The following is an 18086-nucleotide window of genomic DNA, read 5'->3' on the forward strand; positions in this document are numbered from 1 at the left end:
TCCCTGGCCTTGCTCAGTAGGTTAAGATTCCAGCATTGCCGTGAGCTGTGGTGTAGGTCTCAGATGTAGCTCGGACCCTGCGTTGCTGTGGCTGTGGTGTAGGCCGGCAGCTGCAGCTCTGATTTGACCCCTACCCTGGGAACCTCTATATGCCACAGGGGCCACCCTAAAAAGAAACCAAAAAAAAAAAAAAAGCCTGCAGAATGGCACTGGCAGAGTCTCTTCCTGCTGGGGTTTATTAGCAATGCAATCCCACTGTCCAAAATTGATCTTCTAAGTGAGTGTTTGCCCCCATCGCCCTGTGCCTGACTCTCTAATAAGCTGTGCTGTGGGTGCTTGAGGTTTTGCCACTCCCCGGGGCACCCAGCCTGGCTCAGTCTGACCGCTGGAGCAGCCAGCCCACGGCAGCCCCAGTCTCGGCCACCCCAGCAGAGTCCACAGCCTCTGCAGAGCCACGCCTCCCACCCTGACCCTCGCTCCACTGGTCCCCACCCGGACCCCTCCCCAGCACCTCCAACTCAGTGGCCAGAGTGAAAAGACCCACCTTCCCCTGGAAGCCCCCAGCACTTGCACTGTCCCAAAGCTGGAATGAGCACCATTTGGGGACCCAGTATTTGACCAAACTCAATTGATTGCTTATCTCCTCCTGGAGCCCTAGCCTGACAGCCTGGCTGTGGATGCTCATGTCGTGCGTTCCCCTCCAACCTTGTCCACCACGACAGTTGAGACACAGCTGAACATACACACAATAGGGTCAAGAAGAAAGCCCGAGTTTCCCACTGCCTAGCATGGTACCTTGCACATGGTAGGTTGGCAATAAACACTTGTTAGCTAGAGGGACGCCTAGAGGGAGGGAGGGAGGGAGGGAGTAAAAGAGGGAGGGGTGAGCTGAGACTGGAGATTATATCTTACACAGCCTGGAATGCCCTCGGGGTCCTGGCACGCAGTGTGTGCGCTCAGTAAATTGGGGGTGAGTGAATGCGCTTCTTAGAGCAGAGCTTCTAAGCTGCAGGGTGCATACAGCTCATCAGGGATCTCGTTTCAAATGCAGATTCTGGAGTTCCCGTCGTGGCTCAGTGGTTAACGAATCCCACTGGGAACCATGAGGTTGTGGGTTCCATCCCTGGCCTTGCTCAGTGGGTTAAGGATCCAGCATTGCTGTGAGCTGTGGTATAGGTTGCAGATGAGGCTTGGATCCCGAGTTGCTGTGGCTGTGGTGTAGGCCGGCAGCTACAGCTCCGATTCGACCCCTATCCTGGGAACCTCCATATGCCACGGGAGCGGCCTAAGAAATGGCAAAAGACAAAAATAAAATAAAATAAAATGCAGATTCTGATTCTGCACTTCTGGGCAGGACCTGAGATTCTGCCCCAAGCTCCCAGGTGATGGAGATGCTGCTGCTGCTGCTGCTGCTGCTGCTGCTGCTGCTGCTGCTGCTGCTGCTGCTCTGGGGCACATTTTAAGTCACAGGGAACCAGAGGTTGGTGCTGTTCCATCCGTTGCGTCCTCAACTCATGGGTCCCTCCTGGTGACAGTGGCCATTCCGGGCCTCCTCCATCCTTAACCCTCCAGTTCCCCTGGACTCCAGAAGGTAGGAGCCGGCATCCCACCCATCAGACATGAGCTCCTTCTCACACCCGTCTCATCAGCAAGTTGCTGTCCCAGGATCGTGCCTCCCGGGTCCTTTTAGATCACAGCCTTTAAGCCTTAGGTTTTCCTGGCCTTGACTTTCTGTAGAGCTTTCCTCCCGCCCTGACACCATCTCTCTCTCCCTCTTTTTAGGGTCACACCCACAGCATGTGGAAGTTCCCGGGCTGGGGTCGAACTGGAGCTGCAGCTGCCAGGCTACACCACAGCCACAGCAACGCCAGATCTGAGCCACATGTGTGACGTACACCGCAGCTCAGGGCAATGCCAAATCCTTTAACCCACTGAGCAGAGCCAGGAACCACACCCGCATCCTCATGGATACCAGTCGGGTTTGTTACTGCTGAGCCGCAATGGGAACCCCCCCATCTCCTTCTAGCATCTTCGTTCTCCCATTTCTTGTTCGGTTTTCAAACCAATTCAGATCCACCTGTCGTGAAGCCTTCTCTGCTCCATCCTCCCTAGACCTTCGCCTCTGCGACCTTGGCTACCAGTTGCATCATTGGACTAAAACGTCCTGGTCCCATTCCTCCTTTTTTCCCGGGCTGACTTGCTCACGGCTGGATTCCCGTGACACTGGGCTAGCCCCGTGCTTCTCAGAAGTTTGCCATTTCCCAGCTCCAACGGCTCGTTCATTTGACATGCGTTTGTCCCTCCTGCCTCCTGACAACTGCTGTGTGAGCCCTGGCCGTACAAAGAGGATGAATTCTGGGAGGAGGTGAGGTCCTCGCTGAGCATTTAAGGGTGACAGGGTGTCCTCTGAGTGAGGGAGCAGGAAAGGAGGAGGGGCGGCCCCAGGCAGGTGTCCCCTCCTGGGTCCCTTACTCTTCTTGCCCCCTCAAGTCAACTCTTTGAATTTCTGCTCTTTTATTCCAATCGTCTTTTCCATAATAATCCCTTTGAGTGGAATTTGAAGCGACTCCTCCCTCGCCACCTGGAAAGCTGCCCACAGGCGGCACTGCCCTTCGGGAGGGAGGTTAAAAATGGGGGGAGCTTTGACCACGTTGCGAGCAGAGAGGGGAGGGACTGGCCCGATGTTTGAACCAATGGAATGTGAGGGGCAGAAAAGCCAATGCCACGGCCGCCAGCCCCAGCCCACCCTGAGCTGTTCTCTGGAAGTTTCTGCACACTGGGTCCTGGGACGATTCAGCCCGTGACGGACTGCGGGCTGTCCCTCCCGCTCTTCGGTTTCCCATAAGTGCCTGGCACATGGCAACAGACAGGGACCCTGGATCTGGGGAAGCAGAGAGGAAGGAGTACGATACAAATCCTCAGGCGTTCCTGCTGTGGCTCAGCGGTCACGAGCCCAACTAGCATCCATGAGGATGCGGGTTGGATCCCTGGCCTTGCTCAGTGGGTTAAGGATCCAGTGTTGCAGTGAGCTCCATATGCCGCAGGGGTGGCCCTAAAAAAAAAAAGATACAAATCCTCTTTGTTTGGAAGAGAGGATATCTGAGAATAATTTCATAGAGAAAGACAAACACTTAATAGAGGATGATAAGAAAGGACAGTACTGGTGGGAAAAACACCTTGACCTTTTTAGCTAAGGCTGTAGGGAGAGGAGAGGAACCCAAGACCGCTGTAAACCTGCCCAACACACAACAAAGTTTTGATACATAATTTTGATTGATTTACCTCTCGTTGACAAGCTGCAACACCTCCAAAGAGAAGCGTCTCTAAGAGGTGCCAGGGTGGGTGCTGCCAACACGACGGGCCCCCTTTCAGAAGCCGACCCTGCCCGGAGTCGCCTGGGGTTGGGCTCAGGTGTTCAAGGGACGCATTCCGTCTCCCCTGCTATGTTAGCGAGCAGGAGGTGCCCACGGGCACATGGGACAAATTAGGCTCAAACTGCCATCTGGCCGGGATTTCATATTTTGACTGGCATGGTGTAATCATTTTTACAGAGTCTAGTGCCTTGCTGCAGATTGCGAGTGATAAGGTCTCGAGGATTAGAGACCAGTTAAAAATTATAGAAGACATATGCTGTGCATTTCACTAATGAATGGCCATATTCAAACATGTTCACTAATTAATGGCAATATTTGAATGGGTCCGCTAATGAATGGCAATATTGGAAAGTGGTGTTGAATTTGATGCTCTGTGACCAGTGCTCCGATTCTGGAAGGAGCCAAATGCTCCATAAGGTCTGGGAAATGCTGGTTTGCAAGCAAAATCAAGCCGGCCTTGCAAGATGTTGGAATTTCTGGTTTGACACAGAAATTTACCCGCCAAGAAGTTTATTTAGATGAACGGCAAACAGTATCATCAAACACTTACCAGAGTCCCAGCTTGTGGCCAAACCCTATTTTAGCCTTTGGCAACAAGGAATGAACTTGGCGAAGGCAGGCGGGGAGCTGGGCCTTGCGGAGCCGCGGGTGGGGCAGCATCTCGGGAATCCTTTGAAGTCCTTGCATTGTGGCTCAGGGGGTTTCCGACCCGACTGGTATCCGTGAGGATGGGGGTTTGATCCCTGGCTTCATTAAGTGGGTTAAGGATCCAGCATTGCTGCAGGCTGCAGCATAGGTCATAGATGCAGCTTGGATCCTGCATTGTTATGGCTGTGGTGTAGGCCGGCAGCTGCGGCTCCAAATCGATCCCTAGCCTGGGAACCTCCATAGGCCACAGGTGCGGCCTTAAAAAGCAAAAAAAAAAAAATCCTTACAGCAGAGAGAGTGAGACAGGAAGTGGGCTTAGGGAGAAAGGATCACTGCCATAAATCACACCTGTCATGCCCCCCAGGGTCCCTGCCCCCCCATTGCCGTCCTCGCTGTGGTGCTGAGTCTAAGTTAAGGCCGAGGACACAGCCTAAACTTGGGCAACGGAACCTGACGCTCCCCCGTCTCCTGCTTCCTTCTCTCTAACCTGGGCCTCCAGCTTGTTGGCTGTCAGTGTTTAAAGTCACTAAACCTAAAACTCACTTGGACTCCTTTTCTGGTCAGCAGGACAAATTCAGGCCTGCCCAGAGATGACAGGCTGCCAGCACCTTCTCTCTCAGAGCCCAAGGAGGAGGAGCAGGGAAGCAGGGCTGGGGCTGGGGTATGGTGGCCACGGGCCACTCTTGACCTGGTCCAGCTGTCTGGACAAGACTCAAACGTGACTCAGCTCTTGCTCGGGCCAGGAGCGTGTTTCTGCAGCGATGCACCGTAGATAAAGGAGGTCTTAGCAGACGCGCTGTGAGCTAGAGCTTCTTTGCGCTCCGCACCGATGCTTGACAAAGGCTCTCGTGGGGGACGCAGCGTGCTGGGGGGGACGGGAGCCGGCCCTCACACCCCTCAGGACTGGGCCCGGGCCCAGCACATGCTCCATGGAGAGCAGGCTCACAGAAGCAATCAAAATTTAAACTTCACACACCCTCTGATCCAGCGATTTCACTTCTAGAAGGTTATGCTACAGATTTCCTTTCACACGTGCAAAATGACCCACGAGGAAGGCCTTTCCCTGCGGCTTTGTGTAGCCTCGCAAAATATTGGAAAGGACCATGGGAATGCTGCTTAAATGGATTACGATCCATCTATCAACCTGAATAATGCGTGGCTGTTTAGAACTCAGCCATCCAGGGTTGTTCAACAGGCACTGATACAGAGCAGACTATAAATGTATTAAATGAAAAAGCACCTTCCATAACGCATATGTACCATCTGTAGTCTCAAAAGAGCATTTCTACACGCAGGTGACAGCCATTGTCTCTGGGAAGCTTTGTAAGCTGACCAAGGAAGAAGGGAGACGTGTTTTTCACCATTTGCCTTTTACACCTCTTGAATTTGAATGAGTGCAGGTATCATCCACTCGAAAATAAATAAACTATTCTTTTTTCTCTTTTTAGAGCCGCACCTGCAGCACGTGGAAGTTCCCAGGCTAAGGGTCCAATCAGAGCTGCAGCTGCCAGCCTATGTCACAGCCACAGCAATGCCAGACCCGAGCCGCGTCTGCAACCTACACCACAGCTCACAGCAACGCTGGATCCTTAACCCATTGAGCAAGGCCAGGGATCGAACCCACATCTTCACAGATACCCGTCGGGTTCATTACTGCTCAGCCATGACAGGAGTTCCTAACTTTTTTTAAAACCTATGACTATGTAAATTATACCTCAATATTAAGCCTTTTTTTTTATGTTTTTTGCTTTTTAGGGCCACATCCACAGCATATGAAAGGTCCCAGGCCAGGGGTTGAATCGGAGCTACATCTGCTGGCCTACGCCACAGCCAGAGCAATACAGGATCTTTAACCCACTGAACGAGGGCCAGGGATTGAACCAGCATCCTCATGGATCCTAATCAGGTTCATTAACCACTGAGCCATGAAGGGAACTCCTAAGCTGTTTTTAAAAAGGGAAAAATAAATGGCCAGTAAGTATTTTAAATTTGAAACTATAAATATTTTTTCCTATTTTTATTGAAGTAAAAAAACAACTATAAATATGTTTAAATAAGAAATAAGTTCAAATAGTTTTGTCTATAATTCTAGATTGGCCAGTTCAGTTCCTAGCAGTCTCTTCTCCAGAAGCACCAGCCCCACCATCTGGAGCATTTATTAGGCTCCTTGCTTAATTGAGGGTTCCAAGCTCAGCCCTGTTGAAAGCAAGTTGGTCTCTTCATTGTATGAGCTCATCTTTTCTAATAGGTCCCTGGCTCTGAGCAGATGGTGATATAGAGTTTTCCATTAGATCCTACTTACAGTAAGTGTATAAATTAGGAGTCTGTGCAGCCAGAGGACGAAGTGGGCACATATTTGGACGGATGAGGTCATGACACTTAGGCAGAGTTCTCTTAAGGGCTCCCGAGAGTGGAAATTCGACCAAGGAGAGTAAGGGGCTCTTCAGGGTAGCACACCTACCACGAAAATAATTCAGGGCCTGGGGGCTGTAGATGTCACCGTATTTTCTGGGACCCTCGGTGACATTATATGACCATCCTCGATGATTTGTGTAGAACTTGAAAAAATACAGAAGAATTTAGCTTTGGAGCCCTATTCACTGTCCTCGAGATAATTTATGTTTAGCCATTTGGAGACTGCATGCTAAGAGACAGTCTCAGTCTGTTTGTATGTAGAGCAGGGCACAGTTGAAGACTGCTTCCCACCACGAGATCGTGCGATTTTAAGAGGTCGTGTACTTGAAAGGAAATAACCTGACGTTCTCTTTTCAAAATTGTGTTTTAGCGCATTATAATCTAACACGGGTTCCGTTCTGCGGCGCTGTCTTGTCAGAACGAGTTTTGCATGTATCAGCGGCCAGTCACCCCACGGGGAGCCTCACGCCTTTGATCGGTTTAACACGCTGGGGTCACATCTCATATATCACTGCTGCCATCTTCTGGAAAGCCGTCTACCTAAAAGAAAAATATTCCATCTATTCCCAAAGTACACACGCGTGCTTCCTGGTTTTGACGTTTCCCTCGACTCTACTAAGGGGTCCTGAGAATCTATTTGATTGTCTCCTGTTCTTGTGACACAGAACTTCAGAGCCCACGGGAGCAAAATAAATGGCACCTAATAAAATGCTTTTGTGATAGAGGCTGTCGTGACAGAAAACAGGCACAGGGAAGCTTGGGCTTTCATACAGAGATCACTCCACTTTAAGGATCAAACCCTTCTTTTGAGGGTCATTACTTGTAGGTACCGACCGGCTCTCAGCTTTATTGAGTAGCAGCCACGCGCGTGTTCTGATTGCACTGGAAGCTGTTCATTTGATTCCTGTTCCTGCTTCCAAAGAGAAAATATACAGACCTCTTTTGAATGTCTCCATGACGGGCGGGCGGGATCTCGCATTCAGGCATCGGGTAACAGACTTGTCTACTGCCGTGATGCTCAATGATGAGCATGATGGGACGTTCATTTAACTCTATGGTAGGTGGTACGGGATTTCCTAAGGGGATGGCAGTGATGGTACCTCCGCAGAGCAACGCAAGATCAGCATCTCTTTCTCTACAGCGCCTATGGGGAGGTGACAACCTGGGCAGGTGCCGGGAGGTCCTCCGTCTCACTCAGGGCTTCACAGAGCAATAGTGGTTGTCAGTATCCTGAGACGTGCTTCAGTGAACAAGATGCTTCACTATCACCTGACTTTTCTATAGAATTTTTTGGCTTATAAAACACTGTAACTCCATGAAAAAAACCATTCTTCATGTTTGCTATGGGCCAGAAACTAGGTAAAATATTGATTATCTTATTATTTCTTCTTTACAGATGCAAAAAACTAAAGCAAAGTGATGTTAGGATCACATAGACAATAAATGACAGAGAAGGGGCCTCTGACTTCAAGTCACTCTCACTGTAAAGGCTTTACTTTCTTTTTTTTTTTTTTCCCACAGCCACACCTGTGGCATATGGAGGTTCCCAGGCTAAAGGTCCAATCAGAGCTGCAGCTGCCAGCTTACACCACAGCCACAGCCACACCAGATCAAACCCGAATCCTCACGGACACTATGTCAGGTTCTTAACCCATTGAGCCACAATGGGAACTCCAAAAGACTTTACTTTTTTTTTTTTTTTTTTATGTCGTCTTTTTCTAGGGCTGCACCCGTGGCATATGGAGGTTCCTAGGCTAGGGGTTGAATCGGAGCTGTAGCCCACCAGCCTACGCCACAGCCACAGCAACGCGGGATTCGAGCCACGTCTGTGACCTATACCACAGCTCACGGCAACACCGAATCCCTAACCCAGCGAGCAAGGCCGGGGATCAAACTCACAACCTCATGGTTCCTAGTTGGATTTGTTAACAGCTGAGCCACAACAGTAACTCCCAAAAGGCTTCACTTTTAAACACTAAATTGCATCTGATTTTTTAGAAAAATATAAATTTCACTGTATGGTTTCATGTATTACAATAGGCTGTTCTTTTATATGTTGTTCAGGTCCAAGAGTTTATTCACCCCCAGAGTAAACACTCAATACATATTAATTGGAGGGCAAAAATATGACTTGAGTGGCAAGGAATAGTTTAGCGATTACTTGTCAGGAAACAAAATTTGTCCTATTGAACTTATCCCTTATTGAGTAGTTATTTTGAAATTACATACCTCATCTGGGATGAGCTAATTACTAAAGTTAAGTGAGAAGTCTGGCACCAACCTTCTACCTGCAGCTACTCCAAAGAGAAAAACCTATTGAATCACCAGCTTCATTGTCAAGTAAAGGGAAGCCATCGTGCTATTGGGAATGATTGAGTTGGTCCTGGTGTTGAGCCCTAAGACAAATGGTCCTGGGGATGCTCGGGATTAAAAACAGCAGGGAGAAGTTCCCATTGTGGCTCAGTGGGTTATGAACCCGACTAGTATCTGTGAGGATGACGGTTCGATCCCTGGCCTCACTCAGTGAGTTAAGGATCCAGCATGCCGTGAGCTGTGATGTAGACCGGCAGCTGCAGCTCCCATTCAACCCCAGCCTGGGAACTTGCATAGGCCACAGGTGTGGCCCTAAATAGAAAAACACACAAACAGTGAAAAAGATTTAAATTACAGTTTTTCAAATAACAGGTAACATGCAAATCCTTGTGGTCTTTACATCTGTCCTTTTGCAAAAGAATAACTGACCTCGTAAAAATAAACTGACTTGGTAAAATGTTTTCTAGAGGAGCTGAGGTGTATCAGCTAGGGTTTCACCAGAGAGACAGAATCTGTAGGAGATAAATACAGATACAGATACAGATTATCTAGATGTAGATACCTAGACATGCTTAGCAGTCCCCGTAGACTTATAAATATATAGATTAATATCTATAAATAAACATCTATAGGTATCTATAGCTATAATAGTTACCTATAGCTACACTAGATTTCTAGGACATATTTTTATATATTTATATACTTCTCTACCAAGTATCTATATAGACAGAGAGAGATTGCAGGGAATTGGGGGCTGGAATTTGGTCCTTGCCATCCGCCTCTACACGGATTGAATCACGAGCCACTGCAGCCGCTGACCCGCAACACCCTCTGAAAGGAGCTCAGGGTGGTGAGAGGGAGGCTTGTTCTGTGTGCTTGGAAAACTGGCAGAACAGGTCTTCAAAGAGTTAGATGTTTTCAGGAGAAGATTTTATGAGCCCAATTCGTGTATCTCTTCATATCTAGAAAGCCCCTAAAATCCTTCCTGGTGACATCTGCTCCTCCAGACCAGCAGTGACCTTCACGAGACTAGCAGTGACCTTCTGTAAACCGTGTGTGGCTGCATGCGCCTCCCCCTCCCCTTTCACCGAAATCACATGTACGCTGACCTTCCCCTCTGTCTTAGGAGAGGTTTTGCAGAGCTGTATCTGAAAAGCTGCCTCCCAGGCTATAGTCCTCATTTTGCCCCAGATACAGCTTAACTTCAGCTTTTAGGTTGTGCATATTTTTAAGTGGACAGAATCACAGCGTCTGTGATTGTGGGGCTGGCTGGGCAAGTCCTGAATCCAGAGGGAGGCTGCCAGGAAGAACAGGCTGGAACTCTCCTCCTAAGGAAGCCTCATTTCTGCTCTTAAAACCTTTCAGGAGTTCCCGTCGTGGCGCAGTGGTTAACGAATCCGACTAGGAACCATGAGGTTGCAGGTTCGGTCCCTGCCCTTGCTCAGTGGGTTGATGATCCGGCGTTGCCGTGAGCTGTGGTGTAGGTTGCAGACGCGGCTCGGATCCCGCGTTGCTGTGGCTCTGGCGTAGGCGGGTGGCTATGGCTCCGACTCAACCCCTAGCCTGGGAACCTCCATATGCCGCAGGGGCGGCCCAAGAAATGTCAAAAAAAGAAAAAAAAAAAACCTTTCAAATGACTGAATCCGCCCTCCCCAGGTTACCTAGAACCCTCTCCCTTCCTCACAATGACTATAGGCCGTATAGACCAACAAAATACCTTCACTGAAGGGCCAGATTAGTGTTGGATTGAATAACTGGGGACTACCATCTAGCCAAGTTGACATATGAAACTAACATCACAGGAGCTAAGATAAGATAGCCCATAGGTATTGCCTTTTAATCAATTGTTTTGTTTTGTTTTGTTTTTTAGGGCCATAACTGTGGCATATGCATGTTCCCAGGCTAGGGGTCGAATCGGAGCTGTAGCTGCCGGCCTACACCACAGCCACGCAGGATCCAATCCAATCTGTGACCTGTGCCATAGCTCACAGCAATGCCGGATCCTTAACCCACTGAGCAAGGCCAGGGTCCGAACCCGCAACCTCATGGTTCCTAGTCAGATTCGTTAACCACTGAGCCACGATGGGACCTTCACGAGCATTTATACAATCCCCTGGTTGACAGTCTTAAGTTCTGAATAACTTAATTAAAAACCTGAGCATATTTCTAGATCAAATCAGCCTTCTAGATATTTCTGAATATGAGACAGATTTGAGTTATTTAATGAGGAAGCCCAGGGCCCGATGTATCTAAATTTAAGTTCTACTCTCTGAATAGAAGCCAATTAACAGGTGCATTAATGCTAGATTATCTCACTAGCACATTCTTTCAGCTTTGGCTTGCCGGTTGCCATACTGAGTGGTGAGGGTTTAGTTTTTATATGCTCTTTCTTTCTGTTATTTTTTTTTATAGTCCATTCTTTGCAGTACTGGTATGAGAGGGAATTTAATGTCTTTGTGTCAGGAAAGGCCTATTTATTCTGACAAACTGATCAACCTCCGGGGTGCTCCTCTACCATGAAACTGATTTTATATCTCATCCGCGAACTAATAAGATGTGCAGCGCTTTCCCTGTCACGCCAGGAGATCACACTTGCTTCGACGGGAAGTGGTGGGCTGAACTCACCCCGTAAGCTCTTCTCAGTGATTGAACCGTACAGCTCACAGTTTTCAACCTAAGAGCAGAGTGGTGAATGTGAAACAAGCCCAAAGAGGAGCTGGTCCCTTAAAAAGAAATAGAAAAACCTCGAGAAGGATCTCCACTGGATTAGCTTTCAATTCAGGGACAATTAAGATGTCAGACATTAAAAGCAGTGCTATGGTGGTTTGTGTAAAGGCCATCCTGACACAGCCCTCTCCCACCAGCCTGAAACTTTGGCTCCGTCTCTTTGCTGTAAGAAGAGATAAGAAGGCTGTAAGGCTCTGGATGCACTGGCAGGACAGGTTGTCTGTAGAAGAGGCCCTTCTCTTACTTAATACTCGTCTTTCTTCTTTGTTATGTCCTGGGATTAAAATAATTTTCAGATGAGTTGCTAAAACAGGAAACTGAATATGGGAACGGAGTCTGTCTCCATGGTGGACACAACATGAAGGAACGGATGCCTCGGATGGGCTGTGATGCTGAGGCAAGGCTGAGTGGAGATGCGTTTTAGGGATGCATTTGGGGATAAAGCTGGTTTTTCTATACCGTGTTTTTTGGGGGGATTGCTTAGCAGTTGGAATCAGTCTTTTTTTATTTGTTTGTCTTTTTGCCTTTTCTAGGGCTGCTCCTTCAACATATGGAGATTCCCGGGCTAGGGGTCTCATCGGAGCTGTAGCCACCAGCCGATGCCAGAGCCACAGCAACGCTGGATCCAAGCCGCGCCTGCAGCTTACACCACAGCTCACGGCAACGCTGGATCCTTAACCCACTGAGCAAGGCCAGGAATCAAACCCACAACCTCATAGTTCCTAGTCGGATTCGTTAACCACTGAGCCATACGGGAACTCCAGGAATAAGTCTTATCTTAAACAAAACTGAGCTAAATGCCTGACTCATGCTATGTCAATTGGAGAACTCTCAAATCCCTGGAACTTTTTTGAGTCTTCCAGACATTGGATACCATTGCTGCATGGGTTATCAATTGCTGGGTGAAGAACACCCCCAAAACTTAGTGATTTAAAACAGCAACAACTTGTGTTTGCCAAGGGGGAGGGGGAGGGAGTGGGATGGATGGGAATTTGGGGTTAATGGATGCAAACTCTTGCCTTTGGAATGGATAAGCAATGAGATCCTGCTGTGTAGCACTGGGAACTATATCTAGTCCCTTAGGATGGAGCATGATAATGGGAGAAAAAGAATGTATACATGTATGTGTGACGGGGTCACCTTGCTGTACAGTAGAAAATTGACAGAGCCAGCTGTCAATTTAAACCAGTCGTAATGGGAAAAAATAAAAAGCATTAAAAAATAATAATAATAAAATACAAACATAAAACAGCAACAATCTTGTTCCCGCCTTGCTTTATTTTGGTTTTGCCTACAAACCTGTGATTTGGAGTTTGTCGCTGTTCCACGTGGGGTCAGCAGGAGCAGCCCCTCCAGGAGCCGAAAGGTCCCCTTGAAGTCTAGCTCTGACACATCACTGCCCGGGGGAGCTGGCTGTCCGCTGACAGCTCGGCCGGGGCCGTTAGCTGGGGGCCTCGGTGCCTCTCCACGTGGACTTCTCCAGGGATGGCTGGGCAAGTGTCGCAAGAGACAGAGAGTGGAAGCTGCCCGTTTCTGAAGGCCTAGACCCCCCAAGAGAGGCGTGCTGTCACTTCTACCATATGTCATTGGCCAAGCGTCCACACACCCAGGTTTAAGCAGAAGGGATAGAGAGCCTGCCTCTCGATGCGAAGGGTACCCGATCACGCTGCACCTGTTCTCGAAAACCGCCATGCTTGTTGCCCACGCTCTCCCCCCTGGTAGAACATCATCTGCAAATACGGCTTCTGCTGTGAGAGCCGTTACTCCCCACCTAGGAAGTGATCACGGAAGGACCACTTTTCCAGGGAGTCAGCTTCCTCTCCAGCTGTGCGACTAGGTAGGGGAACAATGCGTCACTGGCATCTCCTAAAGCTGAGAATGCAATGTATGCCAGGCACGGTTGTAGCCGCTTGGTATATGTCATCTCACGGACCCCTCACGATGGTCCTATGAGAGAGTTATCATGGTTTTCCGGGTTTTTTCAGCAGAAACTGGGGCGTGGAGGTCAAGGTGTTTGTCCCAAGGAGCCGTGGTTGGCAGGTGATGGCATGAGGACTCCAGCCCAATGTGTCAGGCTGCAGAGCCCACCCCCTCGGCCACCACAGCAGCCTCTAGGGCAGGGTGGTGATGGGGAAGGATGTTCTGAAGGGGCCCCGCGCTCCCAGACGCCCGCCAGACCGCTTCCCCGCCCAGCAGGCGCTCCCCAGCCTCCTCCTCTGTAAGATGGGGATGGGCGCTTGATTCCGAAAGGGGCAAGGTCTCCGGGCGAGAAGATCCTCGCCAGCCCTGCATGAGCGTCCCGGGGCCGCGGTAACAGCACCGCACAGCCAGGGCCTCGCGCAACGGGAACGTAATCTCCCAGTTCACGAGGCGCAGCGTCTGAGAACGAGGGGGCAGTGAGGTTGGTTGGTTTCTTCTGAGGCCTCGCTCCTTGGCTACAGTGACCTTCCCAAGGTCACTGTCAGGCTGTGTGTGTCTCTTTCCCAATCCCCTCTATAAGGACACCAGTCCTATTGCACTGGGCCACCCTAAAGACCTCACTCTATGTCACTTACCTCTTTAAAGGCCCATCTCCAAACACAGTCACATGCTGCGATGCTGGGGGTTATGAATTTGCAGCTACGTCTTTCAACCCATGACAGTGCCTTCTTCTTTCATAATGGGCTTCTCGTACAAAAACAAGTCCATTAACATAGATACATAAACCCTTTAGGTAGATAAACACACATTAGACTCGAAATTCTTGACTGAAATTGTTTTCCTCGTATTCTAACACCAACAACCCTTGGCTACTGGTATTTCTTTGCATGTCTATCTCTTCTGCTAGGCTAGAAACAGCTTAAAGAAAGGAAAGGTCCCTCATTCATGTTTGAAACCCCGCTGCAGGGCTTGGAACACTCTTTGGTAAAGCGTGATCAATGCCATCAAAATATAAACTAGACTTTGGAGTTCCCATCATGGCCCAGGGACTAATGAACCCAACTAGTAGCCATGAGGACCCGGGTTCGATCCCTGGCCTCGCTCAGTGGGTTAAGGATCCAGCAATGACATGAGCTGTGGTATAGGTCGCAGACGCAGCTCGGATCCAGTGTTGCCATGGCTGCGGTGTAGGCTGATGGCTACCCCTAGGCTGGGAACCTCCATACACCTCAGATGCAGCCTGAGAAAAAAACTGCATATATATAAATAAATATATAAAACTCTACTTCTCTTTGCAAAGAGTAGTTGCCTCAGAAACCATCACCCTTGTCTGAGGCGTGACTGGAACGAGCTTGGAACAGAAAAACTGTGCGGTGACCAAAGGTGGCCGGCAAGCCCCCCTCTAACCCACGTGTGTTCCTCTGCAGCTCGTCTTCTGCCGGGACTGTAAGGAGTCGTACCACGAAGGCGAATGCAGCGCCCTGTTTGAGGCCTCAGCAGCGGTGGCTCAGGTACAGTGTTCGCTTCCTTCCTCACAGCTGGGCTCGAGGTAGGCATCGGGGACAAGCGCTGTCTCCGGAGACCCTCACAGCTTCCAATTGAAACCAATAAGAACCAGACCCAGGAGTTCCCGCTGTGGCGCAGCAGAAATGATTCCGACTCGTGTCCATGAGGACGGGAGTTCCATCCCTGGCCTCACTCAGCGGGTTGGGGATCCAGCGTAACCGTTAGCTGTGGTGTGGGTCACAGACGCAGCTCACATCCTGCGTTGCTGTGGCTGTAATGGAGGCCCCTGGACTGGGAACTTCCATATGTCTCGGGTGCATCCCTAAAAAGAAAACAAAAAAAAAAGACGAAGAAGAAGATCCAGACTAGCAGCCTTCAGCCACCCATCCATGGATCCCTTCAGAAACACTCCTTTCCTCGGGGCTGGGACACAGACTCCCTACTGGCCACGTGGGCTGTGCTGGTTCTTCCATGAGAGTTTTTCCCAGGAGCAGGAGCCTGGCATGAACAGAGGGGTCTTTTGAAAAGAGAGAGAAAGCACTAACCATCTCCAAATCAGGGAAATCAGAACTGACCTCACATTATCTTTTTTTCAAAAGTGCCTTTGTTTAAATGATTTGGTGAAAACTATCTGTATGAGTGGCCTGGCAGAAGTATTGTACGATGCAAGGAGGTCATTACTGGTCTTTTTAGCAGTACTGTCACCAACCTCAAATCCGGCTGCTCGCCACCCGAAAATCTGTAACCGAGAGGCAGCTGTAGAAAGGGAAAGTGCTTTTTGTAAGAATGCTGGCAGTCTGGGGAGATGGTGGTCTCAGTGTCCCCCAAAACCATCTCTGAAGATTCTGCTCAGCCGTGACAGTTCTTAAAGGGAAAAGGGGGAGTTCCCGTCATGGCGCAGTGGTTAACGAATCCAACTAGGAACCATGAGGTTGAAGGTTTGATCCCTGGCCTCGCTCAGTGGGTTAAGGATCCGGCATTGTCATGAGCTGTGGTGTAGGTCGCAGGCGAGGCTCGGATGCTGCATTGCTGTGGCTGTGGCGTAGGCTGGCAGCTACAGCTCCGATTCGACCCCTGGCCTGGGAACCTCCATATGTCGCAGAAGCAGCCCTAGAAATGGCAAAAAAAAAGACCAAAGGAAAAAAAAGGGAGAAGGGACGTGATCTCAGTTAGTCATCGAGATGGGGGCTCAGAGCAGGCTCACGCTGACTTCTTGCGATCCCTCTTTCGACATCGTCTCGTTCACACGGTTTGTTGACACAGCGTGTTGGGGAGATTACCAGAGGGAAAGCTCGGGGAGAGAGCCCGGCGTCTGCTAATTCTGATTCTCCGTTTCCATCTGATTCTTCATTTCCACTTCTTTGATCTACAGACAGAACCTACAGGTTAGGCAAGGTGTTGTGTGATCAAAAGATTTGATCGGTGGAGTTCCCATGGTGGCGCAGAGGAAACAATGCGACTAGGAACCATGAAGTTTCGGGTTCGATCTGTGGCCTGGCTCAGTGGGTTAAGGAGCCGGCATTGCCGTGAGCTGTGGTGTGGGTCCAAGACGAGGCTCGGATCTAGTGTTGCTGTGGCTGTGGTGTAGGCTGACAGCTATAGCTCTGATTCGATCCCTAGCCTGGGAATCTGCATATGCTATGGGTGCAGCCCTAAAAAAAAAGCTAGAAAAAACAAGATTTGATAGGTTCACTGGGGCCAGAGATGAGTAGAGCATGGGGGTGCCTGGTTTAAAAGTTAGTTACAAGAGTTCCCACTGTGGCGCAACAGGATCAGCAGCAGCACTTGGACGCAGACTGGATCCCAGGCCCCACATAGTGGGAAAAAGGACCTGGTGTTGCTTAGCTGCACCTGTGACTCGAATTCGAACTCCGTATGCCATGGTGATGCCAGAAGGATGTTACTGGGATCCAGGTTCTTGTTCGCATAGCCCAAGAATGAACTTGGTGAACACACAGGCAGCAAGCAAGCAAAGTCTTTTTTACAGGGAAGCAAACAGCTGCCAGGACAGGCTGGGAGGGGGAAGAAGAGCTTCCACTCTCTATTGTCTTATAGGGGCTTTTATCCCTTAAAAATGGGGGAGGGGTACCAAGAAAGATGTGCTTGTCTCCCATTGGCCTTGCCCAGTTACCTGTATCAGTCCTTGTCCAATAGGGGTCTTGGGGTGGAAATGTCCCGTAAGTCTCATGGTTCCTTTGCCTTTTTCTTCCTGTAAACTGAGTCACAGGGGGTTAGGGATTGATGTCCATCTGGGCGCAGGTCCACTCCCTACAGTAAACAAGGCCTATGGGGATGTTACTCCCTGGAGCCCTAAAGCCGCAAATGTTCATCAATAGCCTTATCAAAGAAGGCATGGAAGCCCGCGCTCCTACACTCGCGACCTGAGTTAGTATGGTGCCTCAATGGGGTGGCCCAAAAAGAAAAAGAAAACATTAGTTACAATGTAGCTTTGCTAAAATGACAAGAAAAGGGGTTTTCTGCTGAGGGCAGTTTCCTGCAAAGGGCTGTTTACAGTCTCATGGACTCTGCTCAACCATCTCTCAGTCTTGATTAGGTAAAGACCGTGTGTACTGAGCCTTACCCTGTGCTGTGCTAGATCAGGCTTAGGGAAATGCAAATACATTTTCTTTTATTTATTAATTATGATCAGCCAAACCTTAAGGGACAGGAGTAAAAACTTGAGCACAGTTGATGAATTTGCTCATTATGTGTCTCCTGACATAGACGTTAGCAAGGGTATAAACACCAAGTCTACCCGGATAAATCCTTTAGTCATTTTATTGACAGGAACCTCATACCCAAACATAGAAATTCCAGAGCAATTTTAATGTCACAGTATAGAATTTTAAATACTAGAACTTTAAAAATGCTAAAATGAGAGCATAATAAAAGGAACACTTGTAAGGTGCTTTGTGGATGTATTTACTCAACATTCGCGTAACTAAAGAAACATAATGAGTGAATTCAGGTCTTCTCAGCGGCTCCTAAAATGCTGGCCCTGAGCCTATTGGGAGATTTAGGACTGAATTGTCATTTCTATAGAAGAGGCAGCAAAGGCTCTTAGTCTGTGGATTTATTTTAGCTTGGAAGTGGGGGGGGGGGGAATTCAAATGAAAACTCACTAGGCCCTCTTTTCGGGAGTAATAATGACCCTGAGACCTCCCCTGCCTGGGGCCAGAGGTC

At 49.2% G+C, this 18086-nt stretch overlaps 1 protein-coding gene across 1 annotated transcript in view; it reads left to right on the forward strand.

Moving 5' to 3' along the window:
* Positions 1 to 18086, forward strand: part of PRKN (parkin RBR E3 ubiquitin protein ligase) — a gene marked incomplete at its 5' end in the record, with an annotated part of 1032625 nt that overhangs the window by 979283 nt on the left and 35256 nt on the right. The window contains 1 exon segment of the mRNA NM_001044603.2: positions 14825 to 14908. Within this exon segment, the coding sequence (NP_001038068.2) occupies positions 14825 to 14908 (84 nt within the window).

The sequence above is a fragment of the Sus scrofa genome, chromosome 1, assembly GCF_000003025.6.
Source record: "Sus scrofa isolate TJ Tabasco breed Duroc chromosome 1, Sscrofa11.1, whole genome shotgun sequence".
In the NCBI taxonomy this organism is placed as follows: domain Eukaryota; kingdom Metazoa; phylum Chordata; class Mammalia; order Artiodactyla; family Suidae; genus Sus; species Sus scrofa.